Source organism: Cebus imitator, unplaced genomic scaffold (genome assembly GCF_001604975.1).
Source record: "Cebus imitator isolate Cc_AM_T3 unplaced genomic scaffold, Cebus_imitator-1.0 Scaffold319, whole genome shotgun sequence".
Classification (NCBI taxonomy): Eukaryota; Metazoa; Chordata; class Mammalia; order Primates; family Cebidae; genus Cebus; species Cebus imitator.
In genome coordinates this window covers 1348426-1365460 of record NW_016107634.1, presented here as the reverse complement: position 1 = coordinate 1365460, position 17035 = coordinate 1348426, and the positions used below count along the sequence as shown (strand labels likewise).

The 17035-nt window shown below is 40.1% G+C and overlaps 1 protein-coding gene and 1 long non-coding RNA gene across 3 annotated transcripts in view; one reads left to right on the top strand and one right to left on the bottom strand.

Moving 5' to 3' along the window:
* LOC119467695 overlaps nucleotides 1-5956 on the top strand; it is a 9642-nt gene extending 3686 nt beyond the window's left edge. Inside the window, exons 2-3 of the long non-coding RNA XR_005196289.1 lie at nucleotides 927-1030; nucleotides 5756-5956. This is a non-coding gene — a long non-coding RNA (uncharacterized LOC119467695). The remainder of the gene's footprint in view (nucleotides 1-926; nucleotides 1031-5755) is intronic.
* Nucleotides 1-17035, bottom strand: part of DGKI (diacylglycerol kinase iota) — a 450254-nt gene that overhangs the window by 11128 nt on the left and 422091 nt on the right. For both annotated transcript variants that reach the window (XM_037729856.1, XM_017504298.2), the window contains 2 exons: nucleotides 11947-11984; nucleotides 7973-8093 (listed from right to left, as the gene is read on the bottom strand). In XM_037729856.1, the coding sequence (XP_037585784.1) occupies nucleotides 7973-8093; nucleotides 11947-11984 (159 nt within the window). The remainder of the gene's footprint in view (nucleotides 1-7972; nucleotides 8094-11946; nucleotides 11985-17035) is intronic.

The window sequence follows — 17035 nt, the reverse complement described above, 5'->3', positions numbered from 1 at the left end:
GAGTCAATACACACAGTGTGCTTAAAACAGTGCCTGGCACACCACAGGTACTGCTTCAGCTTTAGATAGCATAAAGTGTGCTATTCTCTGTCCTCTCTGTCCTGAAACAGCACGTCACACTATGTCAAGATATGGGAATATCAGTGAAGGATGGTGATGTGAAAGGGCTGCATTACTCCCTCTTACATGTGAAGCTACTTGTTGACTCCAATTTTGTGTCCTGAGAACCAAGCACCTCAGGCCTGTTTAGCTGCCAACAGGGTACTCTTCACAATGTCAACAAGGGGCTTAAGCACCCAATGGTCCTCTTAAAGAGTGCCTGCTACCTTCAGCGAAGATTCTAAGCCACTCATTTTGAAAGGAATTCCATGAACATGAGTAGCCTGAACTCATTAGTAGCTCTGTTCCCATTGGTACTGCTAATTGCACAACTATTTAGGCAACAGAGGCCTTGTTTACTTTTCCCCTTCATTCAGCACTGTCATTCGGTGCCTTCAGAAAAGTGCCATGGTGGGTCCACGGTTCTCCAGAGTCTGAGTCTCTATGCACGTGAGGGGATCCTGAAGCATTTTAATTGGGCTAGCATAGCAATAATTCACAATATGAAGATGGGGACAAGGAAGAGAACTATTCTTCACAATTTCTGACCAGAATCACTACAAATGTAGCCAACCCATAATTACTCCAGAGGTGATTATCCAGTCTGTGAGTCAGGCATGCCTGCGGCTACCCATCACTCTCTCTCCCTCTGCACCCTTTCATCCTCTGCAGCTGACAGATGTGAGAAGCAGAGGCACTAATACTAAGGCAAGAAACTTTTGCTCTTAATTAATATCTAAAAAAATGCCAATTAAAGGGTTTTGAGAATGGCTCTGAAATAATCAATTTAATTAACTTCAACTTTCCTTATTCTCCCATCAACATAGATAATCACAAAATAGCAGAACATTTTGAACATTGGCCAGGAAGAGGCAAAAGCAGCAGCCAGCTGACTACAGCTGGGAACGGGCAGCTATTTTTAACAGTACAGGTACATTTTCCAGTCATTTTTTAGTGCACTTTAAACTGACTGCATAATGCTAGCAAGGAAGGGGCTACAGAAAGTGGATGCCAGGAGAGGCCTAAGACAAGGCTGTTCTTCTCCTTATTTGAACTTGCACTTCCCAGTAGGGAGCTGTGCTTTAACTGTACAATGTGGAGTTTAACTGCACCCTGTGGCTTTTAGTGTATAAACAATAACACCTGTGATTTCTGGAAAGTTAATGTGAGTCTCACTAAAAAAGGAAAAGAGAGAAAAGGAGAAAAACAAGAGAGGAAAAAATAAAGACTAGTCAGGCACGTTGGTTCATGCCTGTAATCCCAGAATTCTGGGAGAGCCGGGTGAGAGGACTATTTGAGCCCAGGAGTTCAAGACCAGCCAGGGTAACATAGCGAGACCCTAACTCTACAAAAAAATTTTAAAAAATTAGCTGGGAGTGGCAATACATGCCTGTAGTCCCAGCTACTCGGGAGGATAAGGAGGGAAGATTCCTTGAGCCCAGGAGATCAAAGTTACAGTGAGCCATAACTGCACCACTGCACTCCAGCCTGGGTGACAGAGCGCGATCCTGTCTCAAAAAAAGAGTAAAATAAAAAAAAGACAACTGAATTCCTTCAATGTATGTGAAAGGGTAACATCTGGGTTTCGGGTTTGTTTTATATACACATACATTCTGATTGCCAACACTATGCCTCTCCCCTAAGGAATTTCAAAGGAGACCATCAAACTGTCAGCAGATAATTCACTATTGTTTCCTCAGTAGAGAAGGAAACCTCAGGCCTCCGCCTCTTTCAGGGCTTACTAAAATGTCCACTCTTCATCCCTTGGCTGACCTGCACCAGAAAAAATACTGTAAAAATCCCTATTGAGGAGACATGGGTGCAGATTTCTCCCGGAAAATTTCAGATGAAAATGGCCGCTGCTCTTCCAGAAACCTAGACCAGTTGGCACTTGAACTCTGTTTATGACACTCACAGGGCCCCACCCTGCATTGTGGTTATCTATCCCTTTTTCATTTCCCTTGCTGGTATTAGGAATATGGAGGACCCAGACCATCTCTCACATATGGATGAGTTTTGGCAAGTCACCTAACTCCACCATGCTTCCGTTTTCAACACCTGTCAAATAGAGGTGAGAGTTTACTGCATAGGGTTGTAAAAATTAAATATGAGAATGCATTTAAAACACTAAGAACAATAGAGGTTAGTGGTGATTGTTACAGATAGTTTTTTTTTTTCCTTAAAAGTTCTCAGGACAGAATTAAAATGTTTTCATGAATGAATGAATGAATGAATAAAAGACATTTTAAAAGCATTTTGGATCCCAGCCAATATCACTTCGAGAGAAAGATTCATAATTGAAACATGGATTCAAAAGACTGTGTATATGGGGATGGTCTGAAAATTAAGGGAAAGAAAATTCTGTTAAGTGGACATACACATCAGTATTCAGGAGAAGCCCAGGGAATACGAAAGGAAGCAAAACTTCACAAATCTTTCAAAACAAGAAAGTGAACATCGTGTTAAGTAGCCAGGCCTTCCAAATTACAATGTTGCTGCCCAGTACTCATTCCATAGGCTCTTCTGTTGGATACCCCAGCTCCTGCTATGTGACTTTGTCATCAATATTATATTTGTAGTATATATGACGTGCCTTTTGTCACATGCATCCTTTAATTTGCTTCCCACACCAATGCCTCCGAATCCCCTTTGCTATTCCTTCCATTTCCCATGGCCTCTCTCTGGGCCCTCATTTCCCATTAGTCTCCCTGACGCTGCCAGCAGACCATTCCAAATCCTCCCCTGCCACAGGACAAAAGCTGCACAGATGTGGGGAGAGCTGGCACTGGGAATGCTAACAGCACTGTCATCCTGTCCCAGCAGGATGGTGGTCGGTTCTCTCTGGGACCAGAGGCAGAAAAAGGGGGGTTAAAAAAAGAGAAAAGAAAGACTGAAGACAGAAAAAGAGGGAAGACAAAATAACCCATTGAAATCAAAAAGGAAATGCATGAGTGAGATTTCTATCAGGAAAACCAGTAGGGGGCAATGGGGTAGGCGTGGGGAGAATGAAAACAAAAGAGCAGAGTGTGCAGGGTGGCAAAGGAAAGAAACAACACAAAAGTCCCTTGGAGGGGCAAATCAGGGGGGAGGGAGCGGGCAGAAAATATGGTTGAAAGGAGCTGAAAAGCGGGAACCACCGAGAGGAATCTTAGCTGGAATCCCTGTATCCTTAGTTTCTCTCCCAGTCTCTGTGGAATTGTTAGCTCTTCCTCCCTGAGTCTCTTTTCAACTCTCTAAATGTCCAAATTCCAGTTTTTCATAAAGGAAAGCAGCATGCTGTATACATGAGAGAGGACATCCAAAGGAAGAAGATGCAAGCTGAAAAAAAATTCAAGGCTCCCATGGTGCTTTCAGAACATACCGCACCCTCCTGTTGCACAGCCCCCAGACTGCTTTAAAAGAGCCCACAGAAGAGAAATCAACTGCTGCTTGTTGTGTCTGGGAGAATAACTAATCTCAGGACTCTTATTCAGGTCTCCTCTTGATGGTGGCCCACACTCCTGACCAGGGCCAATGAAGAAGAGGGCAGAGCAGAGGGGAGAGGGGCTCAGGAGTCAGGCTGTGGGAAGCAAATGAAGTGTGAACTCAAGAGCCACAAACAACATCAGTTGTGCACCTAGAGAAGAGCCCATGGATCCAGCAGAACTGCAATTACTAAAGGCATCCTTACAGTCAAGTCTGAACACCTTTTCAGATTTCTGTTGTATGAAACCACAGGACAGACATAAACCAAATCGTAAAAAATACATAAATAAATAAACAAAGGCTTTGAGAGATTTGCAATATTCAATAACCAGGAGGAACGTCTTTCTTGATCTTTGGCAGAGTAAAAGTTTTATTATTATTTTTTTCATTTACATGAATTCAAACTGATGAGACTTACCCACTGCAAATCTGATGCTAATTTAAAACACAATGCCATAATCTGGCATATATCCCTAAATCCCAGACTTACTGAGACCTCTTGGAAAGGCTTTTTTTTTTTTTTTTTTTTTTTGTCAGGTCAGGGTATTCCAGAGTTATCATCATTGTTAAGTTAGGAGATACTATTTCAATCAACAGAGATCACCTTAAGAAGGTGATGACAGTATAGAGAAAGCGTAATGTTCTCTGTACTTGTCCCTGACTTCAAGAACCCTCTAATTTATAGGAGTTTCTATCATCTAAAAGACAGGAATGGTTTTGCTATGATAGTTTTCCATAAAATGCAACAGTTAATATAAACTGAATCAGCAACTAAAGATACAAAAAAAAACAAACACAAGGACAGTTGAGCTGAAGTGTTTAGCTCTTGTGGCATGAAGTGAATTAGGCTATATCAAATGATTTTATATCCACATTTCTGAATAAATAAAAAATATAAGGTAGATGTCAGAATGAAATTGACAATGTCTATGAAGGCTGATAAAAACTAATTTCAATAAGAATCAATTGCATTTGAGTCTTCATCATTCATCTACAGTAGTAAAGTGTTAAAATTGCCATCTATCAAAAATGCAGTGATCCTTGGACTGAACATCATAATAACATTTCATTTGGAAACAAAAGAGATGGATTGTGCTTTCCCATCTCCACAGTCTTTCTCCCTGTGTGATTAAGAGAGTCTGGTGGGGCAGGAAGTATATATAATGCCTTCTGAGACCTCAGGAATTGTTTGCTTAGAAGTGAAGTTAGGATGATTACCGTGACTATTGTGTTTCTTTTCGTGAGCATAAATATTAAGCCAATTAATTTATAACACCTAAGCAAAGCATTGGAAAAATAAGCACCCCAACCCCCTAAAAAAGATTGAATTCCTTTGTGTCCTTCCATTCGGGCAGAGTGGTATTGTGTGACTCAGTCTTTGCAAGAGACACTGCAGGTTGGTGAGAAACTACTGATTTGTACTGGAATGTCAGGTTTTGCTCAAGGCTCTCAGAGAGAGCCAGATGAATTCATGCCAGGTGAAGTAGGTGTATAATGATCTACATTTGGGGTTACAAACACCAAGCCCTGTGAGTATGGATTAATGGTACTTTTAAGGACCCTATTTTTGGAGGCAGGGGAAAGAGAGGAAGTAGAAGAAGCGAAAAGCCACTGTGTCCGGGTGATATCATCCCAGGCCTCATCATTCGTGTCCCTAGGGCGGCTCAGATGAGGAGTTTTCCTGTTTTCATTTTTAGTGTAATCATATTTCAAATATTGCATGGGCTATACTTATGCTAAAAACTTCATTATTGTTATCATCTTTTTTTTTTTTCTTCAAGGGACAAGGTGTGGCTCAGCTACCCAAGCTGCAGTGCAGTGGTACAATCCTAGCTCACTCAATCTTGACCTCCCGGGCTCAGGCAATCCTTCTGCCTCAGGCTCAAGTAGCTGGGACTATGGTCCCACCATGCCAGGCCATCTTGTATGTGTATTTGTGAAATCTGGATTCTTAGGACCCAGAACTGAAGTAAAAATAGAAAAATAAAATTCTAAGGGATTCCAGGTGAGTCAGACGTTTAGGACATTGTGAGAGTGGCGTCATCACTTTAAACTGCAGAGAATGGGACACAGGGAGTGTGGTAGATTAAATATATCCATGAACTATTCACAGCTCCTGCCATCAAACAGTGGAATCTGTTTCCCAGCCTTTTAAGTCTGGGCTGACCCTGTGACTTGTTTTAACCAACAGAATGCAGTAGAGATCAAGCAGAACTTTCCAGCTTAGCTGCAGGATATCCGGCAGCTTCCAGTCTCACCTCTAGGAATCCTAGGACTACCATGCTGTGAAGAAGCTTGGAAAAAAAAAGACCGGGTATTGACAAGGCTTAGGTGTCCTGGCCTCCCAGCCATTCCAGCTGAAAGCCCCAAACATGTGAGATTCCACCTTCAATAAAGCCTCAAAACCAGGAGCTGACTACAGCCTCCTAATGAGACCAAGTGAGACAGTGGATACAGAGAGGATCCTAGGACTAGGAGAGGAAATACTGCTTCTCAAGGAAAGGTAAAAAGATGGGTGGGGGGCAGAGTGTGGAGAGAGAGATTCCTAGATTGTGCTGTCACTCAAATAGATGGCCAGTGTTCTCACCTAACTCCAGAGAGAGGGTAGGTGGGCACCAAATGGCTTAAGGTATCCAAGTAAGTATTCAATGTCTTGGGTAAAGGCCAAACTAAAGAGAGTAAATTGAAAGTGATCAAGAAGACAGGAACTAGGAGAACTTTATGAGCTGAAGAAAAAGAAAGTAACAGTATACATCTAACCCTCACCTGAGCTTTGTGCAGTAGAAATCCTGAGATATTTTCTTATTAAAGGAAAAATAACATAATAGCATTGTGGCTTCACTCTTGCCCAGAAAGGAGTGCTTTTAACTGCAAGGGATTAATTAGCCAGGGAAACAGGAGAAGGAATGATAATAAGCCCCAGACTTAGCACCAAAAATACATCCCACCTACCTAAACTTTCCAAGGCAGGCAGGTTTGGAATTATCCAACCCACCCTGCAAGGAGTAAAGAAATCCTGTAACACAGCTATCCTGCTTTCATGGCTTTTCCTTTTTCTAACCCACCCTTTTTACTGTATTTCAAACCAAGGGTTTAAGGATAATCTTCACAGTGAGAAGGTACTGAAGACAAAGCAAAGGAAGTCTAACGTGACTGATAATCTAGTACCTACTTTGCAAGGACCTTGTGAAGATCAAACGACAGGGTGTGTTCACTATAAGCAATTGGCAAATATGTGCTTGATAAACGGTAACTATGTTATCTATTTGTGGCTTTACCATAGGACTTAACACAGCTCCATATATCTGTTTTAAATTTAATTGTTCACACGATCATATTTTTTTCTTTAGCCTACAATTGCTTGAAAACAGTGACTGTATTTTATTTTTGTGTGTGTACCAGTCTATAACAGGCAGTTCCTGTTAGGCACTACACAAATATTTGTTAAATGAATGAATCAATGAATGGAAGAAGACATACTTGCTGAATTGCATAAAAAGAGGAACAAAAAGGATGTGAATGTTTACTAGTATGCTTACCATCTACAGGCTGAATTTAGGTACAAAAGGAGTCATACACAGGCTGTCAGGCTCAAAGAAACTTTTCCAATCTCTCTGTATACCAAAGTCCAGCAGAATTAGACTCTTTCATTCCTTCTTATTTAAAAACAGCCTAGCTAGGCAGTATTTTTTTCCTCTTTATTCCTGTTCTTTATTCCTAGAAATACTATGAAACATGAGAAATTGAATGTAACAGTTTAGATTTGGTATTCAACAAATATGTTTATGCTTCTTAAGGGTTTTTAGAGGCAGATGCTATAGTGCATGCTACTTTCTGCAAACAATCTAGCACCAAATTAGGAATCCAGTTAGAAAGCAGTCTGGAAGGTTAGTATGATCCGCCACAGACAACACAATAGTACCAGACATTTTCAAAGAGAATAAAGTGTAACTTGGGTTGAAAAGATAAATTAGATCAAACAGGAAAAAAAATGAGAAACTAGAAAGATGGAAAAAATTATCCTCATTAATCCTCACAATGATGAACTACAAATATGGATTAGGTAGGCAATCCCAACCTGTTAATTTACAGAAGGACTCTAGAAAAAATAAAGTGCATGATGCCAGGCTGCATTTATTCTTGTCCCTTATTTTTTAAAAACTAATTAGTCTGAAAAATAGCCTGTAAAGATCTTGGTATGAACATTGTTTCTATTAATTGCTTGGTCAGGATGGCCCATAGGTGTCAGTGGTCTGCAACCACGACTGCCTCAAATGAGCAGGGGAGCCGGCTAAACGTTTGAGAGTATTTCTGCCATTCTGAAGAGTGCCTGCATGAAGGGTGTCTTAGAAAATGCAATGGATTTCACAGATAAGTGATCCTGGGTAGGTTCACTATGCCTACTCACCGTGGTCAAGGATATATTTCACAATCTCCCCGTTGCCGGTTTTAGCTGCGTGGTGAAGGAGTGAACAGTGGTCTGGTCCCTGAATTAGCAGACTGCCTCCATTTTTATAGCTTTCTATTAGCTGCAAGAGAGACATAATGGAAAGAAGCTCAGGCAGAATCCGGAACAAGGATAACAGCTAACTGGTAATAAAATAAGAGTCATGTAGCAAACCACAAATGTTTCTAGCCTCAGAGGACAGAGAGAAAAGTCAAAATGATGAAGTAACATTCCTGGACTGTGTTATCACTCACAGAGATGACCAGGGCCTCTTCTAACTCTGGAGAGAGTCTGTGGGTATTGAATAGGCTAGGGAAACTGAGTCATGGTGAATTACTTTTTTCATTTATTTTCTGAGCACTGGTCCCTATGGTCTCTGTCCCAAGAGAGTGAGGGGTGGAGTGGAGAACAAAAGCATCTTTATGTTGGCTTAGCATTCTCTCGAGTGAAAGAGTAATTACGGCCATAAGCAGGAATAGATTGGTGACTGTAGCTAAGCTCCTTGCCTGTGTCCTTTAGTTTTTCTTTAGTCTCGTGAACCTAAGTACCAAATATCAAAGCAGCTTCTGTTTCTCCTGCATAAGATCACTGCATACAAGTATAGACACATAAGCATGTATCGTGCACGCACACACATGAACACACGTCTGGCTTCGATCTTCACCTAGATCTGCAGCCCAGCCTGCAAACCTTCTGTTAATCACCCAATATATACCTAACAGGCTAGAGATGATCTACAGAATGAGACCCAAAATGATTCAGAAAATGTAGTAGTTTCTACATGAGGGAAGACTGGAGAAGAAAACCAAAATTCTGTAGCCTGAGAATAAGGTGGCTAAATGAGGATATGGTCTAAGTTTATAAAATATTGAACAATACAGAAAACGTGAATGGTCCCTCTTCTCCAAACTGCAGTATATCAGGACAAGAGTGCCTGTGTGAAGCTTTTAATAGGTACTTTTAGGACAAAAGAGAATTAAATAACCCAGCAGGTAATAAGCAAAAGGAACACATTCTCTTTCAAGAAGTTAGATGGCACACATTATAGATAATCAAACATCCCATAAGGTGAAAGACCATAAATGACATACATGCAAAGAATAAGTCCTAGTGTTCTATACCATTGTAGGATGACTCTAGTTAATAATATATTAAACCATTTTAAATAGTTAGAAGGAGGATGTTGAATGTACCCAACATCAAGAAATGATAAATGTGTGAGGTGGTGAATACGCTAATGACCCTGATCTGATCACTGTATATTATAGGTATCAAAACAGTGCTATGTACTCCATGATTATGTATAATCATTTGTCAATTAAAAATACTTTTTTTAAAAAAAGGAATGCAAATTCAGAGTTCACGTCTTCACTCAAATACATCCATAGAATTGTTATCGGCTAGACGCCAGGAATATAAATGTCAGTACAATTCAGTCACTGTGCTGAAAGCCCTCACAGCCCATCGGGGAGATGGGCAAGTAAAGAATTACACTGTAATGGACAGAAACATCACAAAGTTCTCAGAGAAGTGCTAGGGAAGCATGAAGCAGGGGATAGAAACAGAGCCATGGAAGACCTCCCAGGACATGGATCAAAAGCAGTAAGTAGTTGAATGGAGTTAAAGAACATATGAGACTTTCATCCCTAAACTGGGGGCCAGGAGGGCAGGAAGAAGTAGCCAACAATTTTCCACAAAAATCTAAATGGGAATCCTGTTCTATTCAACAGCATTGTCTTAAAATGACACTCCCTTTCTTTGTGGGGAGATTGACAAAGGATAGCGCATGGACCCAGCCAGACCCGTTCAGGGTCAACTGCCTTGATCCTGCCTTCCTGTGCTGTTTCCAGACACCACGAACATGAAGTTGCTCCATGGGCATTTTTCATAGCCCAGTTGTCCAGGAGCTATTTGTGACAGTCTTCATATGAGGGCGGCTCCAGAGATGTTGTGTTCTCTAGTCTCTATCTCTCGCTTTCCTTCTCTTCCTCTCTCTCTCTCGTGCAAACACAAATGCATGTACCCCAGTTAATATTTAATAAATACTGTGCTTTCTACTCAGGAGAAGGAAGCAAAAGAAGGTAGAGAAGAGAAAGAAAGAGGGCACTAATATTTGAGAAGGGAAATTAAAGAAAATATGTAAGAAAGAAAAAGGAAAACCTTAAGCCCTCAGTAAATACTCCATCTCTCAGTAAATAAGGTGTTATTAAGTCATGTTTTAGTCATTTAGGAAAGAATTATAACAGAAAATGAATTAGAATGGTACGAAAATGCTTGCGGTTTCTGTCACTGAAATGACAAAAAAAAAATGAATTACTTTTGCACCAACCTATAATAAGACAACCAGCTGGATATAGTGATTTCCCACATTGCAAATGATTCTCTATTTAAAAGTATGAAGAAAAGTGTGATAATAAACTCAGGGTCCTGGGAAATCAGTTACCTAAACTAAGAGCATACGGAAAATAAAATGGAAGGGTCTCAAACGTACAGTGCTTTGCAAAACTTTCTGCTGTAGAAACTCCCCACCCCTCAAGGGCAGGAATCAATTTTATTCATGCCTTTATTTCCCACAAAACCTAATGGAAGGCCTTGCATGGAGTACAGGAGGTATGGGCTTAATCCCACTGGTAAGAAACGGCACTGAACTCATCAACATAGTGTAATAAATTGCAATCTAGTGCAACGGTGCACTATGATTTGTGCGGTGGCACAGGCACCATTTTCAGGATTACGTACCTAAAGAAGGCAGTTGATCAAGATGTTTGCAACATTTTTACCATTTGTTTTCTTTCTAGTAACCTGTTGAAAAATGTAGCACTGGTGCCCTTCAGTTTGTCCAGCAGCTGTGCCCCACAAAAAAGTTACGTCTGGGGGTAAGACTTTTCAGCTTTCTCTTAGGGCTATTGGTTCCTTGATCTGCAATGGCACCTTACTCCACAGGCTGAGGAGTCAGGCGTAGCCTCTGCCTCCAGGCAGCTGTCATTATTATAACGCAGATCAGTTCCAGCAGGGGGTATGCAGGGGCATATGGGCAGTCATGGGCCTCATGCCTGAAAATGATGTGGGACCAAACACAGCTTTAGAATATTCATAGATGATGTTATATTATATAACAAATATTTGTATTTCCATCATGTGTAGCTATTTAAAAATGCAGATCGACACTATCAGAATATTAATAAAATAGCTAACATTTTAGAGCCCCTTACATGGAATAGGAACAGTTCTGAGACCTTGATATGCATTATTACTTTTGCTCCTCATGACAAGCCAAAGAGAGAGGTAACATTATTCCATTTTACTGATGAAGAAACTAAGGCAAAGAGAGAATAAAATAATTACACAAAATCACACAGACAGTGAATGACAGAGCCAAGATCTGAACTCAGAAAGTCTGACGTCAGATTTTTACATTCACCCTCAGGGCAGTGGTGACTGCCTCCTTCTTTCTGAACAAAATTCACCAGAAAACACAAGCACAAATTAAACTATTCTAGGTGGATCACACTGAGGGTCCTTGTTTGGCTATCATCCCCAAAGTATAAAACCATAACAAGGAAAGATTAATCTCTGGCCTGAAGAATGTATTTCTGAGTGTTGTCCAGGTAATTCTTACAGATGCATTCATTTCAATACCTGCCTGAAAGGAAATCTTTAAATTCTTCAAATGTCAGCTTTTAGAGAGTAGGAATTCCTGGTACTGTGCACACTGCATCCTGGGACATGCAGTTCATTTTAAGTAACTGAGGCAAGTGCCCTGATGCTCTTGAACACCTCTTTGCTCAGTTCTCAAAAGAACTTCCTACCGCTTCCACTCAGCCAGTGCAGGCAGTGGGATGATACATGATAGATGGGAACATAGAAATTTCGTGAGGAATTATGTTGACTTAAAGTTCTTGAGTCACCAGAGATTTGGTAGAAAGATATCTTACCTTCATAAGATCACCAGCTATTACTGCCTGCAAAATTGCTGTGAAAGACAAAAGAAAGATGTCCCATTAGTAGAAGACCCTTTCGTTAAAATATCACACAAAGTTGGATCCATATTTTGGACAAGTAGTCTATATTTGGGGTAGGAATTAGGGAAGGAAAATATCTTGGTCAAGCAGACTGAGGCCCTTCTCCACCCAGGTACCCATTTCATGCATCCTTCCAGAACCCATGTGTGCCCCCCTCCAGCCTTGTTACAGTAAATATTTAAAACATTGGAGTCACACATATTACAGTAAATATTTAAAACACTGGAGTCACGCATATTGGGTTCAAATGTCAACTTTAAGCAGTAGGACACTGGGCAAATCATTTAACCCCTCTGAATCTCAGTTTCCACATTTGTAAAAGAGAAAGTTTAAACTTAGTAGGCTAGTTACAAGGGTGCATGAAGTCCTGTGACTGTTCCTAACCCAGCCACGGATACAGAGTAGGTGCCTAATCACGATTGCACTTGCTTCCTTCTTCTAGTTCCTTCTACTTTGCTCTCTTGGGATTTAAGCAGTCACTAGTCCTTTTGTGTTTTATGATAAATACCTATTGCTAGGAATATTAAGAAGACTGGAGACAGCAAAGAGGAATCAAGTCTATTTTAATTGTGTTCTCGAGAAAACAACCATGTGTTTGGCAATGAATTTATTGATGATTCTTATTAAAAAAAAAAAGGCTAAAGGTAATAAGTAACTTAAACTACTTTTAAGAATATGTAGCCTTAGCAAATCACACTGCCACGTGTGTACCTATGCAACAATCTTGCATGTTCTTCACATGTACCCCAAAACCTAAAATGCAATTAAAAAAAATAAATAAATAAAAGAATATGTATCCTTAGGGAAAAAAAACAGACATATCTAATGATTCATGCATCTCATTCTCATGTGGGGTATAGAAAAGGAGTGAGAGTCTGGGTGCAGTAGCTCGAGCCTGTAATCCCAACACTTTGGGAGGTCGAGGCAGGTGGATCATTTGAGGTCAGGAGTTCAAGACCAGCTTGGCCAACATGGTGAGACCCCGTCTCTACTAAAAATACAAAAATTAGCTGGTGTGGTGGTGCACACCTGTAATACCAGCTACTTGGGAGGCTGAGGCAGGAAAATCACTTGAACCCAGGAGGCAGAGGTTGCAGTGAGCTGAGATGGGCCACCACTCTCCAGCCTGCGTGACACAGTGAGACTCTGTCTCAAAATGACTGAATGCATGAATGAATGAGAAAATATGACAAAAGAGAAAAATAACATATGAGTGTCCAATGACAATTATGGCTCCTAAAGGAAACTATTTGCATCAGGTTGGAAATGGTCCTTTTAGAGAAATAAATATCTTGATTTTATAATTACATATATATATTAAATTTTTCATTTTTATTTTAGATTCGGGGGTGCATGTGCTGGTTTGTTATAAGGATATATTGCATAATGCTGAGGTTAGAACTTCTATTGATCCCATCACCCAGAGAGTGAACATAGTACTTAACAGGAAGTTTTCAGCCTTTATCCCCATCCCCCTCTCCTTCTGGAGTTCTCAGTGTCTACTGTTCCCATCTTTATGTCCATGCGTACCCAAAGTTTAGCTCCCACTTACAAGTAAGAACATGCAATACTTGGTTTTCTGTTTCTGCATTAGTTCACTTAGGATAATGGTCTTCAGCTACACCCATGTTGTTACGAAGGACATGATTTCATTATTTTTTATATCCGTGTAGTATTCCACGGTGTATATGTACCACATTTTCTTTACCTTCTCCATTGCTGATAGGCACCTGTGTTGATTCCATGTGTCTACTATCCTAAATAATACTAAGATGAACAGTGAGTACATGTGTCTTTTTGGTAGGATGATTAATTTTCCTTTAGGTATATACCCAGTAATGGGATTGCTGGGTCGAGTGGTAGTTCTGCTTTAAGTTCTTTGAGAAACCACCAAACTGCTTTCCACAGTGGCTAAACTAATTTAAATTTCTAACAGCAGTGTATAAGCATTCCCTTTTCTCTACAGCCTCGCCAACATCTGTTATTTTTTGACTTTCAAAAAATAGATTTTAAGTCTTTAAAGTCACAAAGTTTTAGAAGAAAAACAATTTAAATGTATTTTTGCAAAGTGATATTTTATCCTTATTTGAGTAGTCTCTCATATAGAGTTAGCCAAAAGTGCTGTATCATGCATTAAATTACATGGAGTCCCCAGCTTTCACTGAGCAAAACCCCCAAAGCTTTTATATTGCATATTTATGAGTCCTGGGTGAGCAGATGCAAAGCACCATAAGCATGTGAAACTCACTCACTGGCCCTGGACTGAGTGCCTTCCCTTTGACCAAAGCTGAAGGCTTAGAAATTTACAGAAATAATGAGGGCTACTTGAGCATCGGAGGAAACAGAAGGTAGGAAGAAGAAAAGAATGGAGAAACATGGAGAACAGAGAAGAGAGAAGAAAAGCTCCTCTCCATAACAAGCTATAAGCGACATCCTCTTGGCGTTCCCCTCGGAGCCCTAGCATAATGCTTTGCACATTGTAGGTGCACACCAATTAATGTTGAACTGACTGAAAATAAAGCAAAGAGGGAAAGGAGAAGAGAGCTGAAAATGAGAGAAAGGGGATTAATAAAGTGTTATGTGTCAAAAAAAAAAACCTATGAAAACATGGTGTCTCACTCTTGCTTTTATAAATGTCCACAGTGGAGTTTAAAATAAATCTCTTGGGGTATAGTGGCCTAAATCAGCATCATAGAAGAGACCGCCATGAGAACCTCTGTCCAGTGCCCTGAGAGAGTTCACCATGCACAGAACTCTGCGAGGCTCTGCAAGGCCTACAGACAGTGAGAAAAACACTGTTGTCAGTTTTGTAATGTGAAAAGAAACTCTTAACTGGAGTCTAATTCTAATTGCTACAACTTATTGGACACATACATTTTGGAAGTTAGTCAATTGTTTTCAACCAATTCTCTCATTTGCAAATGAGGTTAACAGCTGCACTGCTCACCTCTCAGCAGGATAAAATTTTTAATGTGTTTTATAAATAGATACGTTATATAAACAGAAGGCACAGTTTTCAGTGCTTTGTGACTGCACATGAGTACATGAAAAAGACATATGAACCTTCAGAAGGAGCCTACCAATAAGGGTAAATTGGCATGTGTAGCTAAGCAGACATGTCTTGGTTAATACAGAACCCAACAGATTAGAATCACAGATAAATGAGCCAAGGATGTCTTGTTTAACCCCAAGATATAAGCCCTGCATCAAGGGATAAGGAAGGAGAGGCTGAAGAAAGTAAAGCCAGCCCTCCATATCTGCAGATTCAACCAACCTCACATCGAAAATATTCAAATAATAATAATGATACAACAATAAAAAATACTATGAATTTTTAAAAAATACAATGTAGCAACTATTTATATAGCATTTGCATTATATTAGGTATTATAAGTAATTTGGAGATGAAGTATAGAGGATGTGCATAGGTTACATGCAAATACGGAGCTATTTTAGATCAGGGACTTGAGCATATGTAGCTTTTGGTATCTGCAAGGGATCTTGGAACTAATCCTCCACAGGTATCAAGCGACAGCTGTATTAACAATTACAGCTCCCGGAGGACAAATGAGTCCGGACTTTGATACTATAGGATGTTCTCCTGATGGAAGTAGAACATCCCTAATAGGCGAGAAATAAGGTTAGGAAAGTTGCATGAGGGAGCAGTTAACGCAAAGCCTTGTATTGAACACAGAGAAGTTCAAAAGATAGCCTATGTTCTTGGCCAGGAGCAGTAGCTCATGCCTGTAATCCCAGCACTTTGGGAGGCCAAGGAGGGTGGATCACAAGGTCAGGAGTTCAAGACCAGCCTGGCCAAGTTGGTAAAACCCGATTCCTACTAAAAATACAAAAAAATTAGCTGAGCATCGTGGCAGGTGCCTGTAATTTCAGCTACTCAGGAGGCTGAGGCAGAGAATTTCTTGAACCCTGGAGGCAGAGGTTGCAGTGAGCCAATATCGCGCCACTGCACCCTAGCCTGAGTGACAGAGCAAGACTCCCTGTAAAAAAAAAAAAAAAAAACTCAAGCAAACCCAAAAAAACCATAGTCTATGTTATCAAGACTGTATCTGTATTGAAACATTTCTCAGAATTTAAAAGATAAAAAGGAGGGAGAAACACAGAAAGGAGAAAGACAGAAAAGGAAAGAAAAATAAATTAATTAACTGAAAGCATTTCTGTTATAAAATTTGGTGCATGTAAGCAACAAAGCAAGATGAAAAAACTCCCCAGGACAAAGGTTATTTAAGGATCACTAAATATATAAATTAATAAAAGTAGGACAGTCTGGCTAAAACTCTTGACTAGGTGTAAAGTTCATAGAAAGCTTTTTGAAGCAGGTGAAGTTTAAGCTGACTCTTCTATGATACATGGATTAGTTAGCAAAGAAGGTTTGAAAAATTCTTGCAAGATGAAGGAAGGATGTGAACAAAGAGATAAAGGTAAGTCATGGTGTCTGAGGGAATCTGTAAAGATCTTTGTGTTGCCACATCTGAGGTGGAGAGTAGTCTCAGGTAATGAGATCCAGAGCTTCACAGGAACAACTCCAGGGAGCAAGTCTGACACCAAGATAAGGCATTTAAATTTTATTCTCCTGGTGATTGAGAAGCTATTGAAGAGCTAAAAGCAAACCAGAGGAGCATATAATGTCCTTAAGCATGCCAATGTGAGTCCGTTTCTCCCCCTCTAGAAACAGTTAAGATCCTACCCACTCCTTTTCTCCCAATAGTGAGCATTAATAGCCTCTTTAACTTCTACCCCATATCGGTCACAAGCATTGTTATTTATATTTGTTGGTTTCCAACAGCCTCCCAGTTCAAAGTCCCCTTGAATAGTTAGAAGATCATATGACAGAATCATAAACATGAATAATTTCCAATTGTACTGGATGTGAAGAGCATGAATATTTATTTTAAGTCACACAATACACCCAAGGGTAGCTATTATGCAAACATTATTAGGAACAAGGCTCACTTCTCTCTTCTGATTAATGTCCTTTCCTATG